This window comes from Chanos chanos, chromosome 11 (genome assembly GCF_902362185.1).
Source record: "Chanos chanos chromosome 11, fChaCha1.1, whole genome shotgun sequence".
NCBI classification, from domain to species: domain Eukaryota; kingdom Metazoa; phylum Chordata; class Actinopteri; order Gonorynchiformes; family Chanidae; genus Chanos; species Chanos chanos.
Genome location: NC_044505.1, coordinates 19,159,633 through 19,174,487, shown reverse-complemented (window position 1 = coordinate 19,174,487; position 14,855 = coordinate 19,159,633). Strand labels below are relative to the sequence as shown.

Below are 14,855 nucleotides of genomic sequence, written 5' to 3'. Positions count from 1 at the left end.
TGTGAGCTGGAAACCGTCTGTTGTAATAACAGTGTAATATGATGTGGTCTGCCGGTAAACATGGCCTCTGCCACCACATGGTTGGCTAGTAAATTGTCATTAACTGATAAAATAGGCTTTTAACCACCAACCACGTTCAGTACATTATTACTGAAAAAAAAAAAATCCCAATTCAGTTCTGGTAGCCAAGGAAACATTTCTAGTGCATGTTCGGTAATATTGGAACAATTATTTGGTATATATATGTAAAACCAAATAAGTCTCAAGGTTTCGCAGGTGTTTGTCTCACTGATTTGAAGTTTGAAAACTCTTTGTTTAGTGTTACCGTACGCTAAAACATGAAGATAAATGGTTTTCAACTACGTCGGTGAGGCGAAGCATTAGTCTGTTGGCCCAAGAGTACTTCAGGTGACTCTAATTACGCGTCTGTCTCTCGCCCTCTCCGTCACATGGTGTGCGTATGTGTGCAGTTGTGTTTGTACGCGTGTGTTTCCCTCTATAAGAAAACAAATTATATTAGACGCTAAACTGTGTCACATGAGGCGTGGTCTCCCATCTATTTCCTCCTCAAGTTCAAAGCTGTCCATTCTGTGAAGGAGCAATGTTGAATGACGCGTGCATGGCATTGTTCACTAACGCTGTATTTTGCATTAACCGTTGGTAGATGGTTACGACTAATTAGAAAACCCGCTTATCGACTGTCGGAGTATTGAATCGGTAATACTGTAGTTTAACAGTTCGGTGTGGAGCAGTCTGCTTAGCAGTGAGTCACTGCTCGGTCTTTTTTCTCTGTATCCATCTAAGACAACCACTGTGTTTAGAGCTTATTTTGTTTAATTTAAATTAAAAAAAAAAAAAAAAAATACTTGACTCACAGGTAAGCTTTCTTTCTTTCTTTCTTTCTTTCTTTCTTTCTTTCTTTCTCTCTTGCCTCTCTTTCTCTCTCTCTCTCTCTCTCTCTCTTTTTGAGCTCATAATTTTGTTCCTTATGTCCCAGGGGACAATGGGAGCTCTCTTTCGGAGCGAGGAGATGTGTCTGGTCCAGCTTTTCCTGCAGTCGGGTTCAGCCTACAACTGCGTCTGCGAGCTGGGAGAACTGGGATTGGTGGAGTTTCGAGATGTGAGATTTGTTTGTTTGTTTGTTTGCCTTTGCGATGATCAGATCCTGATGAGATTAACCTTGGCGGGCGATGATAACGAATTCCGATCTCTGCCTTCCTGGTTCCTACACTATCTCTCCCATTCTTACCCTCATTTTGTTTTTTTGTTGTTTTTTTTTTTTCCCCTCTCAGTTGAATCCAAATGTCAACGCCTTCCAGAGGAAGTTTGTAGGAGAAGTGCGGCGATGTGAAGAGATGGAGAAAACCTTCAGTAAGTTTTGCAGAAACGTTCGTCCGAGTCTCTGATTCTGAACACAACGTATCGTGTGTTGTTTAGGACAAATGGCATGGACTGTGGGCTACAAAAGAGGAACTGCATCAACATAAATTTCCACCAGCCGGCATATGAATAAACAAAATGACCCGATGTTTTGTTAATTGTTAAAAGATGCCAGAGTTAAAGTTCTGTTACTTGCAGGAACAGTGTCTCTGGTATGGAGCTGGAAATCCCGCAGACCTCTTAAGGTTTTAAGTGATGGCTTTAGATCTGTTCACCTCCTGCATTTCTGTCTCTCTCTCTCTTTTTTTTTTTTTTTTTAATCCGTCTTTCCTCAGACTTCCTGGAGCAGGAGATCCAGCGCTCCCTCTCTCCTCCGCTGACGGGCCCGTTACCGATGCCGAGTCCGGTACCGTCGGCTCCACAACCCAGAGAACTGCTCGCTATCGAGGAGGAGAGCGAGAGACTAGCCCGGGAGCTCAAAGAGGTGTGTGTGTGTGTGTGTGTGTGTGTGTGTGAGAGAGAGAGAGAGAAAGAGATGAACACAGTTGTGAAGTTTTTTGTAAAGATGCCGTTGTGAAGTCTCAACAACAAGCAGTCAAGAAACAACAGCGTCCAACTATTCATGTCCTGAAATGTCAGAATACAGATATACAGATGAAATGTCAGAATACAGATATACAGATATGTATATATATATATATATATATATATATTTTTTTTTTTACATTTCTTTTCAAACATTTAAATAATGAGTGTGAAAAAAAAATGTGATTACAGTAAACTTTAAACTAACTGGATATGTGAGAATACCGATTTTTCATAGCTAAATGTGAAATTTAGAGGAATTAGTACTTAGGGGGAAAAGCAGTGAGCTGAGGTTTATGCGTTTACCACAGCCCTGACACGCTGAAGCTAAAGTATGTCTGTGTGTGCACACGAGTCAGGCAGTGGTAACTGTGTGCTACAGACCAGGTCTCAATAACAGTGTGGTTTAACCTAGATTCTCACTCGCATGGGAAATCAAGCACTTTGAATCATAACTGACTGCCAAGGCTAGTCTACCTGTGTGGTACTCACATGCAACACAGAGTGGAGATGTGATCATAGATGTCAACGTAGAGCCCCCCCCCCCAATTATTTTTTGGCACGTTTGAATGCTGTTTTCCTGTTTTAGCAGTGTCGGTTTTACACGGACTCAAAAAATAAACACGGCATACATTTTTCTGAACAGATATTTAGTTAAGGCCTTTGATAAAGGTTGTTTGTTAGCAAAACCTGAGCGGTTTTGTGTCTACGGGAACAGGGATATATGTCTTTAAAATACCAGTGATTTAATCTAGGCTTTCATTGTTCCATTAATCCATTTTTAAACATATTCTTTTCAGCGTTACTGTCTGTAGTTGAAATTAATCAATTCTCTACAGATTCACACGTTATTCATTTTAAGCATGGAAACGATGTTTGGTAGATGATCTGAATCAGGTGTGAACAGTCAGGCTGTAATTACTGGAAGGAGTTAGTGGTACGACCTACTCACAGAACGCTGGTGTTTGGTATGCCTGAATTTCTGGCCTTTGGAACTAAAGGTAAGTCACTGTGTTGGTTCTTAATTGCACTGTTCTATTGGGTTCTAGGTGTCGAGGAACCGAGACAGTCTTCGGAGCCAGCTGACCCAGCTCAGTCAGTACAGAGCTGTTCTGATCCAGACCCACTACCTCACCGCCACTCAGGTGAGGACTACATCTCCCAGCATGCATTGAACTAGGTCCTGATATCATAACACATGTTTTCAGTCAGTTTTAAGACATACCCAGAGACTAGGCCTTTTGGAAAGTCTCTCCAGAGTGAAATTAGGAAATAACCATACTCTTGACTTTTATTATTGCTCTGGTATACTGTCCAATAAGTGATTGCAGAGAAAAACTGATCACCATCTCTACCATATTGTAGCAGGCTCCGCCCCCTACACTGGATACTTCTGCCCTATTGGACAACCGGCAGGATATTCGATTAAGGTGAGGAAAATGCTTATGTCATCTCTCGGTAATACACAGCTGCGAACCTCATACAAGTTTGGAAAGGGATTGTAACAATATTCTTGCAATGTTTGAGTTTTAGACATTACATTGATACCAGTAGTTGTAAACCTTCTGTTCTCAGTAAATGAGAAATTATGTCTCTCACATTTCTCCCTCACCTCTCAATGTATTCTCCCAGTTTCGTTGCCGGTGTTGTGCATCCATGGAAGGTTCCGGCCTTTGAACGGTTGCTATGGAGAGCCTGCCGCGGTTACATCATCGTTGACTTCAGAGAGATGGAGGAAAGGCTTGAACAGCCAGAGACAGTAAGAACGAGGGGGCACACGAGAGGAGCCCCAAAATGAAACGTGAGACTGTCTGTTAAAATATTAATGAATATGGGTTATTGGTGATCATCTGATCTGTTCTTTGTCCAATCACAGGGAGAGATGGTTCAGTGGACAGTTTTCCTCATCTCCTTCTGGGGTGACCAGATTGGACAGAAGATCAAGAAGATTTGTGATTGGTTTGTATATATTTCAGCTGATCAAACTATACAGTATGAACATTGGGGTATTTATGTCTGTTAATAATATAACATAATATAATATAACATAATATAATATAAGACATTGTCTGAGTAATCATTCAGTATAGGGTTTCTTTGTTCATGTATAGGTAGGACTCACTTTTCCCTCTCAGTGTCTCACACCCTGTATATCTATTATTATTATATCTATTTCTTCATGTAACTGTTTCACTCTTTCTCCAACCTTGTTTCCCGACTGTATTTTCTCATTCTCTCTCTCTGTCTGTAAATCTCTCTCCCTCTGTCTTTCTCTGCCTCCTCTCCAGTTTCCACACACATACCTTTGCTTACCCGGAGAGCCCAGCCGAGAGGGAGGAGATTTTACAGGGGCTGCACACCAGAATCACAGATATAAAAACGGTAAGAGAGGGAGAGAGAGAGAAAATTGAACGAGGAAATAATGCATGCCTACAGTAATAAATTTGCACCTAGCCCGGGAGCTCAAAGAGGTGTGTGTGTGTGTGTGTGTGTGTGTGTGTGTGAGAGAGAGAGAGAAAGAGATGAACACAGTTGTGAGTTTTTTTGTAAAGATGCCGTTGTGAAGTCTCAACAACAAGCAGTCAACAAACAACAGCGTTCAACTATTCATGTCCTGAAATGTCAGAATACAGATATACAGATGAAATGTCAGAATACAGATATTCAGATATGTATATATATATATATATATGTATATATATATTTTTTTTACATTTCTTTTCAAACGTTTAAATAATGAGTTTGAAAAAAAAATGTGATTACAGTAAACTTTAAACTAACTGGATATGTGAGAATACCGATTTTTCAAAGCTAAATGTGAAATTTAGAGGATTTAGTACGTAGGGGAAAAAGCAGTGAGCTGAGGTTTAAACAGATTAAAGAACAGCTAAAGCCCCTATCTATCTATCTATCTATCTATCTATCTATCTATCTATCTATCTATCTTTCTGTCTCCCCCCCCCCCCCCCCCCCCCCCTATTTAAAAAAGATATTTTACAGGCTTCTACTTTCAGAAGTCTCTTAAAGAAAACGCCAAACCCATGACGACAGATGTCTGTCTTCATTACAGTTAAATAAGTTGGGGCATTATGACAAGGTGTACTGACATTTAGACTTCCTGTGTCAGCCACATGAAAACACCGGTGTTGTCAATCACCGGCTGGAAACAGAGTTCAAATGCGCGGAAAAATAGTAGAAACGCTCGCCTTTCATTTCTTATCGTTCGTCACAATGAATTAAAAACGTTTTTTTAAACCCCCCCTCTCCTTCTGTCATTCTCTGCTCCTCTCTGTCTCACCCCCCCTCCCTCCCCATCTCTCTCTCTCCCCTGACCCTCCTCTCCTCTCTCTCTTTGTCCGGGCATGTGTGTGTGTGTGCAGGTGTTATCTCAGACAGAGCAGTACCTGCAGCAGGTGCTGGGGCGATCGGTGGCCGTGTTGCCGCAGTGGCGTGTGCGTGTGCAGAAGTGTAAAGCCATTCACACCATACTGAACCTGTGCAGCCCCTCCGTCACGGACAAGTGCCTGATCGCAGAGGCCTGGTGCCCCATACGCAAACTACTGCTGCTTCAGAGCGCGCTCATCGAGGGCACGGTGAGAGAGAGAGAGGGAGAGAGAGAGAAGGGGGGCTAGAGAGGGAGATGGGTAGAGAGAGAGAGAGAAAAGGGAAGAGAAATGAAAGGAGAGAGAGGTACAGGAAATGAATTTACAAAAGAGTCAAAGGGAGGGAGAGAAAGCGGTGATAGTGAAAATATCTGGAGGAGAGACAAGACAGAGCGAGGGAGGGAGAGAGAGAGAGAGAGAGAAACAGAGAGGGGAGGAGCGGGCGAAAAGTACAGAGAGCGACAGACAGACAGAGAGAGGGAGGGAGAGAGTGAGAAATGAAAGGAAATGAAGGGAGAGAGAGGGAGAGAACAGGAATTACGTTAAAGAAAAGAAGACAGAGATGAGAACGGGGTGATAATGAAAGCATTTCTGGTGAGAGAGAGAGAGAGAGAGAGAGAGAGAGAGAGGAGTGGGGGTTTGACTGTTCTCAACTTCACTAAGATCACAAAGATCCTGAATATATTTGGCATGTAATTTTCCTCTCCCTCTCTCTCTCTCTCTCTCTCTCTCTCTCTCAGAGGAAGAGTGGCAGTGTGATTGATTCCTTTTATAATCGCCTGCCTGCCCCCACCTCCCCACCCACCCTGTTCAACACCAACTCCTTTACCTCAGCCTTCCAGAGTATAGTGGATGCTTATGGAGTAGCCAAATACAGAGAGGTCAATCCGGGTAAGACACACACACACACACACACACGCACGCACACACTCATGCCCTAAGCTTGTACACTCAAGTAACTAGCTGTAAAATACAGATAAGAGACAGGCTCAAGCTGCCATTCAATGAATATAAATAACAGATGTAAAAACAGATGGTGTGTGATACAAACACACAGACCCTTAAAGGGGGGGTTGGAGCTCTGAATCAATATTAGACGTTCATCTCTAATATCTTTTTATTTTTCAGCGGAGTTGTTTTCACACTAATGTCGCTATGGAGAAGCACAAGGCAGCCCCTTCCTGAATGTATCTGAGTTCAAACTGAGAGTCATTTAGACGTCAGTGTGTTTTTTTTTTAAAAGGTGTGTGTGTGTGTGTGTGTGTGTGTGTGTGTGTGTGTGTGTGTGTCCTCTCTAGCTGTGTATACCATCATCACGTTCCCGTTCCTGTTTGCGGTGATGTTTGGGGATGTGGGACATGGTTTGCTCATGAGCCTGGCTGCACTGTGGATGATTCTGGAGGAGAAAGACCCTAAAAAGAAAAACAGTACTAATGAGGTAAGTGTCTTCAGCAGAAGAACTAAAGAACTAAAGAACCAAATAGTAACGGTCCCTCATGTCCCGTTGTTTTTGCTTTTGATTTTGCTTTTGCTTTGCGTGACATTTCAAGCCATCCTATGAATATATAAACCCTGACTGATGAATGATCAGTCTCCGTCAGTTCAGCGTGTCCACACAGCACAGGTGTAAACAGACAGAGTGTCCTCATTGTACTGTTTACACATGTAACCCCTCATGTTACTGATCTCACTCTCTCTGTGCTCTGTCTCCACGAGTCCCATACCTCTCAGGATGTCTCTCTCTCTCTCTCTTGTTCTCCCTCTCTCTCTATTCCTCTCTCGTTCTCCCTCTCTCTCTCTATTTCTCTCGCTCTCTCTGTCTCTCTCTCGTTCTCCCTCTCTCTCTATTTCTCTCTCTCTCTCTCTATTTCTCTCGCTCTCTCTCTCTCTCTATTTCTCTCTCTTTCTCTCTCTCGTTCTCCCTCTCTCTCTCTATTTCTCTCTCTCTCTTTCTCTCTCTCTATTTCTCTCTCTTTCCTCTCGTTCTCTCCAGCGTCTTTCTCTCCCCCTACTGTCTTGTCTTCCATCCCACATTTCAAATTTCTTTTTGTTTTTCTCTGTCAGAATCATCAGTACGTGATTGTCTGTGAAGGGTAATGCTGTTCTCTCTCTCTCTCTCTCTGTGTGTGTGTGTGCTGAGATGTGGAGGATGCTGTTTGGGGGGAGGTATGTAATCCTGTTGATGGGCTTGTTCTCTGTCTACACTGGTGCTGTGTATAATGAGTGTTTCAGTAAAGGCCTCAGCCCTTTCCCCTCTGGCTGGCACCTCACTCCCATGAGTCTACACTACAACTGGAGGTATGTTTACACACACACACGCACACGCGCGCACACACACACACACACACACACACACACACACAGATCCATATTCCCACTCTCTCTCTCTCTCACACACACACACACACACACACTTTTTCTCTCTTTCCCACACAGGGAGAGATGTACACACATACTGATACAAACACACACACACACTTTTTCTCTCTTTCCCACACAGGGAGAAATGTACACACACGTACACACACACACACACACACACACATACACACAGAAGAACTTAATCAACCGTAATATGAGCCAGCAGTTCAGGGGCACACAATGTTCCCATTTTCGTTTTTTTGGAAAATCCACGAGCACACACAAACGGTTAACCCTTTACAGCGTCTGAGAAAGCTATTGAGACGCACAGAGCAGAATGTTGCTCATGTCTGCACTACAGCATCTATAATCAGAGTGAATAAAATGGCACAAGGCCAGTTCACTGATAGATTAACTGATTGGCTGAATTTATGTAAAATGAAGTATAAAATGTATGTCACATAACAGTGTAGATATATATACACATTGTGGGCTTTAGGTAGGCAGGCTGGAAAAACAGTCATTCCTGTGTGCAGTAGGCTTTAAAAAGAAAAGGTGTCATATGTTAATGTAAGTCTACAGACACACACTTTTAACACGGAGCACAGTTTGAAAGCTTACAGAGTTAAAGCTGAAGCACACCTGTCGACGACCAGTTTGCAAGTTTCGACGCAGACATCCGTCAATCTCAAGTCACTGGGACGTGGCATCACACACACACACACCTAAAATTCATGACACTGTTCTCTGCTCCTGATCTCTCTCTCTCTCTCTCTCTCTCTCTCTCTGTCACTTGGTCTCACTGTCCGTCTGCCTGTGCTGATCAGTGATGACACTCTGAGAGATAACCAGTACCTGACTCTGGACCCAAACGTGACAGGAGTGTTCCAGGGCCCCTACCCTTTCGGCATCGACCCGGTACACACTCCCCCATTCTCATTTCCTGTTACCCCCCCCACCCCCCCAACTCATCCTCTGTCTGCTTAGCTAATAAACCCGATCATTAGTGGGTGAAACGCTGCCACAAGGCGTATGTTTTAGCATATGAAATGGTGACCTGGCAAAACCGACAGATATGTGGGTATTGAATCGATATGTCATATGATTACGTTGATTTGAGTTGAAAAAATTGATTTGAAAAAAACAGTCATAATAACTGGATGAAACTGACAAATTGTTAAAGTAAAAAAACAATATTGCTTTGCAGTGGTTATTTTGAACTGTCCCCATTCACACTAAGACAACAGAATTTTAAAAAGTTGTGTTTTTTTTTTAACATTTTGAATAAAATTTTATTTCATGTTTTTTATATTTAATTAGACTCTCTCCTTACATATATCCAGCATAAATACTCTTAATGTTTACACTGAAAATGAGTGATTTGCATACACATGGCGTTTTCCTGTAACTGGGTCAGTGTAATTTCCAGTGTAGGTTGATTTGACATTTGGATGTTTTTTCTTTGCTTTGTGGTTGTGATGAGTCAATTTGTGTCTTTTCAACAGATCTGGAGATTGGCCAGTAATCGCCTGACGTTTCTCAACAGTTATAAGATGAAGATGTCCATCATCATCGGGGTCATTCACATGACCTTTGGCGTCTGTCTGTCTTTCTTCAACTACAAGTGAGGCTCCTCTCTCTCTCTCTCTCCCTCACTCTCACTCTCTCTCCCTCACTCTCTCTCCCTCACTCTCTCTCTCTCTGATCTTTCACCAGAGTGAATCTCATGTTTGTCCTCGTCCACATTCTTCTCATGTTATTTGTCTCTCTTGTTTTTACTTTTCCCATCTTTCAGACTCTCTCTCTCTGCGCCCTCCCCCCCCCCGTCTCTCTCTCTCTGCCCTTTTCTCTCTCTCTCTCTCTGCCCCTTTCTCTCTCTCTCTGCCTCTCTCTCTCTCTCTGCCCCCCCCCCCTCTCATTCTTTGTTTCCCTCACCGCTCTTCTCCCTCTGGCTCTGCATTGTTTCTGTCTCACTCAGTTCAGAGGGAAGAGGACAAACTTGTCTGCACCATAAAAATCCCCTGTCAGGTTGACAAAGCATGTTGACCCAATGTTGAATTCAGAAGTATCGCTGACAGACTGCCCATAAATGAAACCTGTCTCTCTCTCTGTCTGTCTGCCTGCCTGTCTGTCTGTCTGCCTGTCTCTCTGTCTGTAGGCAGGCTAAAGACGTGAGCAGTGTGATTCTGGTGCTGGTACCAGAGCTGATGTTTATGCTCTGTCTGTTCGGTTACCTGGTCTTCATGGTGCTGTTTAAATGGGTCGCGTTTGGACCGCACAATTCCGACAGAGCCCCCAGCATCCTCATCCACTTCATAGACATGTTCCTGTTCTCAGAGAACCCAGACAACCCACCCCTGTACCCAGGGCAGGTGAGAGACGCAATTGATTTTCACAGCGGGCTGCACTGCCGCTGCTTTTAGGAGAGACAGGCGATGTCTGATGCGGATCGACTTACCCATATGGGGAAGATACACGCGTAACTCGACAGGTTCAACAAAGTCTTCACTGTTGTGCAGGCTGAATTAGGAATCCAACTTCCTTATTTGGATTTACAATGTACTATTAAAACCGAATTGCATGTTTGATAGTAATAACCTCCGTTCCTTTGTCTCTCTCTCGTGTGTGTGTGTGTGTGTGTGTGTGTGTGTATGTGTGTGTGTGTGTGTGTGAGTAGATGATTGTACAGAGGGTACTGGTGTTTTTGGCGGTGAGCTCTGTTCCCGTGCTCTTATTGGGGAAACCACTGCGTCTCTACCTCAGACACAGGCGACGGAACAGAACTACAACCACGGTACGACTTCTCAGAGCGAGAGTCAGAGTCAGAGAAAGTGCTCTGCCTGTGTGTGTGTGTGTGTGTGTGTGTGTGTGTGTGTGTGTGTGTGTGAAGAGATGTGTAAACAATTGTGGTTTCTACCTGGCTGACACTTCCTTTTCAGACGCAGCTAAGCTTTGTGTGAGGAAATGAGTCTACCCAACTGAACTGTCTCTCTGTCTGTGTGTGTGTCTGCGTATGTGTATTTGTATGTGTATGTGTGTGTGTGTGTGTGTGTGTGTGTCTGTGTGTGTGTCTGTGTCTGTGTATGTGTGTGTGTGTATGTGTATGTGTGTGTGTGTGTGTGTGTGTGTGTGTCTATGTGTGTGTGTGTGTGTGTGTGTGTGTGTGTGTGTGTATGAGTGTATGTATGTATGTGTGTGTGTGTGTGTTTGTGTGTATGTATGTGTGTGTGTATGTGTGTGTGTGTGTGTGTGCGCGCCTGCGGAGCAGGAGGTGCAGCGCCCTCTATTGACTGACACCAGCTCCATCAACGCCTTACAGGGAGACCTGGAGGGAAGGGGATCCGTAGAGGAGGAGACGGTGAGATATAAATCTTTAGAGAGGAGGAGGAGGAGCAGAATATCTGGGGTAGAAGGGCCAGCAGAGACTGAAAGAGAAAAACATACGGTCCAGAGACTGAGCATGAAAAGTGTGAGGACAGAGACAGAGCAGTGGTGATCTATATGTATGGTTGTATTGTGTTTTCATCAGTCACTCTCTCTCTCTCTGACGGTGTGTGTGTGTGTGTGTGTAGGAGTTTGATGGCGCGGAGGTGTTCATGCATCAGGCCATTCACACGATAGAGTACTGTCTAGGCTGCATCTCCAACACGGCCTCTTACCTACGACTGTGGGCTCTCAGCCTTGCACATGCACGTAAGACACACACACACACACACTCACAGACACACACACACAGGCAGACTCTAATTAAACACCCTCAGCCTTGCACTCTTACATAAGAAACTCACACACGTTTATATCAGGCTTTCAGCCTGGCTCACACACAAAAGAAACACACACACACACACACACACAGACCCTGGTAACAGATTCTCATCATGACTCATGAGCACAGAAGTATTATTCATACAGAGATGCTCTTACTTATGGCCTGGGTCTCTCCAGCGTGGCCCGCGGCTCGGAGCGGATCGCTCTCTAACCACCACAATGAATGAGCCTGAGCTAAACCATTAAGCTTTTCACCTTCAAACCACAACGTGAACTTTTGTCATCTCAAAGGCCGCAAGTTGGCTTCTTAATTGATTTTTTTTTTTTCTTTCTTTCTTTTTGAGCGTAATCACTCAACAGTGAAATGAGAAGTGCCCTGCTGCCGGAGCCCCATGTGCCTGACTGGTTGTGCGCTCTCTGCCTGACCAATCAGGAGCAGGCTTCAGGGCACGCTCAGTTGACTGTCAGTATTACACCTTCAGAGAACATTCCAAACACAAGTATCACATAAAACGCGTTTGACTGTCGTGACAGCGATATAAAGTAGCATAAACAATCTATTTCGCCGTTTTCGGGAACGACCAGTGAGAAGAATACGCAGAACAAAATAGGCAGAATTCGCAAACCAGCGATCGCATCAAAATGTTTGTGGTTACAGAGAACGTTGAACCCTCATAAGAAAAGATCCTAATGACACTAAGAACTGAGGAAAACATGTGTGTACATGTAACTGTTTGTTTCTCCTAGTGTGTGTACATCGTGTGTTTTTCATACAGTGTGTGTATACGTAACTGTATGTGTTTCTCATGGTGTGTGTACATGTAATCGTGTGGTTTTTCATACAGTGTGTGTATACGTAATTGTGTCTTTTTCATACAGTGTGTGTATATGTAACTGTGCGTGTTTCTCATTGTGTGTGTATACGTAATTGTGTCTTTTTCATACAGTGTGTGTATATGTAACTGTGTGTGTTTCTCATTGTGTGTGTATATGTAATCATGTGTTTTTCATACAGTGTGTGTATATGTAACTGCGTGTGTTTCTCATTGTGTGCGTATATGTAATCGTGTGTTTTTCATACGGTGTGAGTATATTTAACTGTGTGCGTTTGTTACAGAGCTGTCTGAGGTGCTCTGGGTGATGGTGATGAGAATCTCTCTCTCATGGCAAGACTACCTGGGATCTGTAGTCCTGGCCGCTGTGTTCTCCGTGTTCGCCACGCTCACCGTCTCCATCCTGCTCGTCATGGAAGGGCTGTCGGCGTTCCTACACGCCCTGCGTCTGCACTGGTTAGGACACACACACACACACAGACACACACACACAGACTCTCGCACACAGACACAGTATAGCCATTTGGGTTGTGTGGACAATGTGTGGGTTTTTTTTTTTTTGTTTTGTTTTATTATCAGGGTGGATTAGACTACATCAGCACACTCATTGATGAAATAAGGGCATTCAGTTATTCATTCATTCATTCGTTTGTTATTTCATTTGGTACTGTTTTATGGCCTTTTTTTTCCTGATCAGATACCAAATTGTCACATCTCTGCCTTTCACAGTTAGGTCCATGTTGTGTTTCATGAGGTGAAATGAAGCAGTTTTCATTGTTGTTTGTGAAAATGGGTGCTTAGAATTGATTTAGTGTTTCCTTCCTTCCTGCTTAGACATGATATTTTGGGTTCTTTGGTCAAATAGGCATTTGATAGATGGTTCCAACAAACCACTTGATGTGTATCACACATTTCAAATAGAGCATTTGACTACTGAAGCACTCTAATACTATTGATAGCTATTGACAAAAACAGATTGATTTTTTTTTTCCCTTAATTGTGATTCTGTAATATAGGTTCTTACCCTTTTTTTCCCCCTCTCTCTCTCTCTCTCTCTCCAGGGTGGAGTTTCAGAATAAGTTTTACAGTGGGACAGGCTACAAATTCAGCCCCTTCTCTTTTGACAGCATCGTGCAACCTGTCTGAACTGTCCTTTTAAAAAAAAAAAAAAATTAATACAACTCACCCATAGCCCAAAACTACCGCACTGTATCTATGCTCTGTTATAACTTCATTTTGGAGTTGAGTTTTCTTTTACCTGGCACGTCCTGGATATACTGAAAGGATAAATGTTGTACATAACCAATTTTTTTTTTAATTTGGGAATTTGGGGGGGGTGGGGTGGGGGGTTTGCATTTGAAGAGTTTTTATTTTTCCTCAGGTCATGGTTTCAGACTGGAAGTGAGAGTGCCTCTGTGGTCAGCCAATGAATGGGGAGATAGTTAAAAGACATTTCCCAGTTAACCGTGGTGTGGAAACTGTTTCTACAGCACACACAATACTAACAACTGCCATTAAAGAGATTTTTTTAAAATTATTTCAAATGTCTCTTCTTTCAGATCTTTCTGAATAACTGAAGCTGATCAGTTTAGTGTTGAAAGCGACCTGCATTCTGAGACATTACCACGTTCGTTACAAAGCAAAACAACAAATTCGTTTAAAAGCTGGTCCTGGTCTTGGTACATGATGTCTAAAAGCAGTAAAACCAAAGTATTTTCAAACATGTCACATGCCAGCCCACCACACATCTCTCACAGGAGTTTTCTTTTAGACATTTTTTTATTATTATTTTTGTCTTTTCTTGGAAAAAAAAAACAAAAAAAAACCAAAACGAAACAAACAAACAAACAGAAAAGTAAATATTCTGGAAAAGTCTCGAGAAAAATAACTGCCATTGTGTTGCTACAGGCTGCATCTCTTTTAAAGTCAGTTTTTTCGTAGAGCACAAAAAACAAACGATTTTCACACAAAGTATGAACAACCTTTTTTTTGTCGTAGTATGAAAACCTGGAGAGGAAGGGATGACAGGACTAATGAAACGGATAACATGGGAGGAGGAGGATGCACAGTAACCAGGAAAAAGGGGTAAAAAAAAAAAAACCAGTCCGAGAGGAAAACGAATCAGATGAACAGACAGACAAAAAAGACGGCCGGCGAGGACGTTTGCTTAAACGGAGAACGAGGTTCTCCACAAAAAAAAAACAAAACAAAAAAAAAAAAAAAAACAGCAAAGCGATGCGAGTTCTCCCTGCAAGTGTCGACCGCCTAAGACCTGTGCGCAAAGATGACATCAGAGAGCAGAGGTGTGTGAGAGAAAAGGGGGACAGAGAAGAAAAACAAAACAAAAAAACCCCCAAAAAACAGCACAGGAGACGTGGAGACGAAGCCGTCGGAGGCTTGAACGTGTTCATGTTTGGTGGTTTGTGCACAGAAAAAAAAAAAAGAAAGAAAGGAAATCCCCGGTTGGCACTCTTGTGATAAGTGCTTGTTGTGTCATCCTCTGTTTTTCTGTCCTTTAAAAGAGAGGCTGTGATATCAGGCAGCA

General features: G+C 43.0%; 1 protein-coding gene across 1 annotated transcript; it reads left to right on the top strand.

The window, feature by feature from the left end:
* The first annotated feature begins 1,003 nt into the window (after window positions 1-1,003).
* Window positions 1,004-13,456, top strand: tcirg1a (T cell immune regulator 1, ATPase H+ transporting V0 subunit a3a). The gene is made up of 20 exons (XM_030787812.1): window positions 1,004-1,120; window positions 1,293-1,371; window positions 1,716-1,864; window positions 3,015-3,110; window positions 3,334-3,395; window positions 3,598-3,724; window positions 3,842-3,924; window positions 4,254-4,347; window positions 5,346-5,558; window positions 6,089-6,239; window positions 6,647-6,786; window positions 7,489-7,646; window positions 8,537-8,627; window positions 9,215-9,333; window positions 9,868-10,081; window positions 10,387-10,503; window positions 10,975-11,067; window positions 11,282-11,402; window positions 12,595-12,766; window positions 13,372-13,456. Exons 1-20 carry the CDS (start codon window positions 1,004-1,006, stop codon window positions 13,454-13,456), a joined length of 2,481 nt encoding a protein of 826 aa, XP_030643672.1.
* The last annotated feature ends 1,399 nt before the right edge of the window (window positions 13,457-14,855 follow it).

Excerpts from the sequence above, each read along its gene's own strand:
- tcirg1a (XM_030787812.1), top strand. The coding sequence starts at position 1,004 with ATGGGAGCTCTCTTTCGGAGCGAGGAGATGTGTCTGGTCCAGCTTTTC. Across the intron at positions 4,348-5,345 it reads GAATCACAGATATAAAAACG|GTGTTATCTCAGACAGAGCA; the intron begins GTAAGAGAGGGA and ends GTGTGTGTGCAG. Across the intron at positions 9,334-9,867 it reads CTGTCTTTCTTCAACTACAA|GCAGGCTAAAGACGTGAGCA; the intron begins GTGAGGCTCCTC and ends CTCTGTCTGTAG.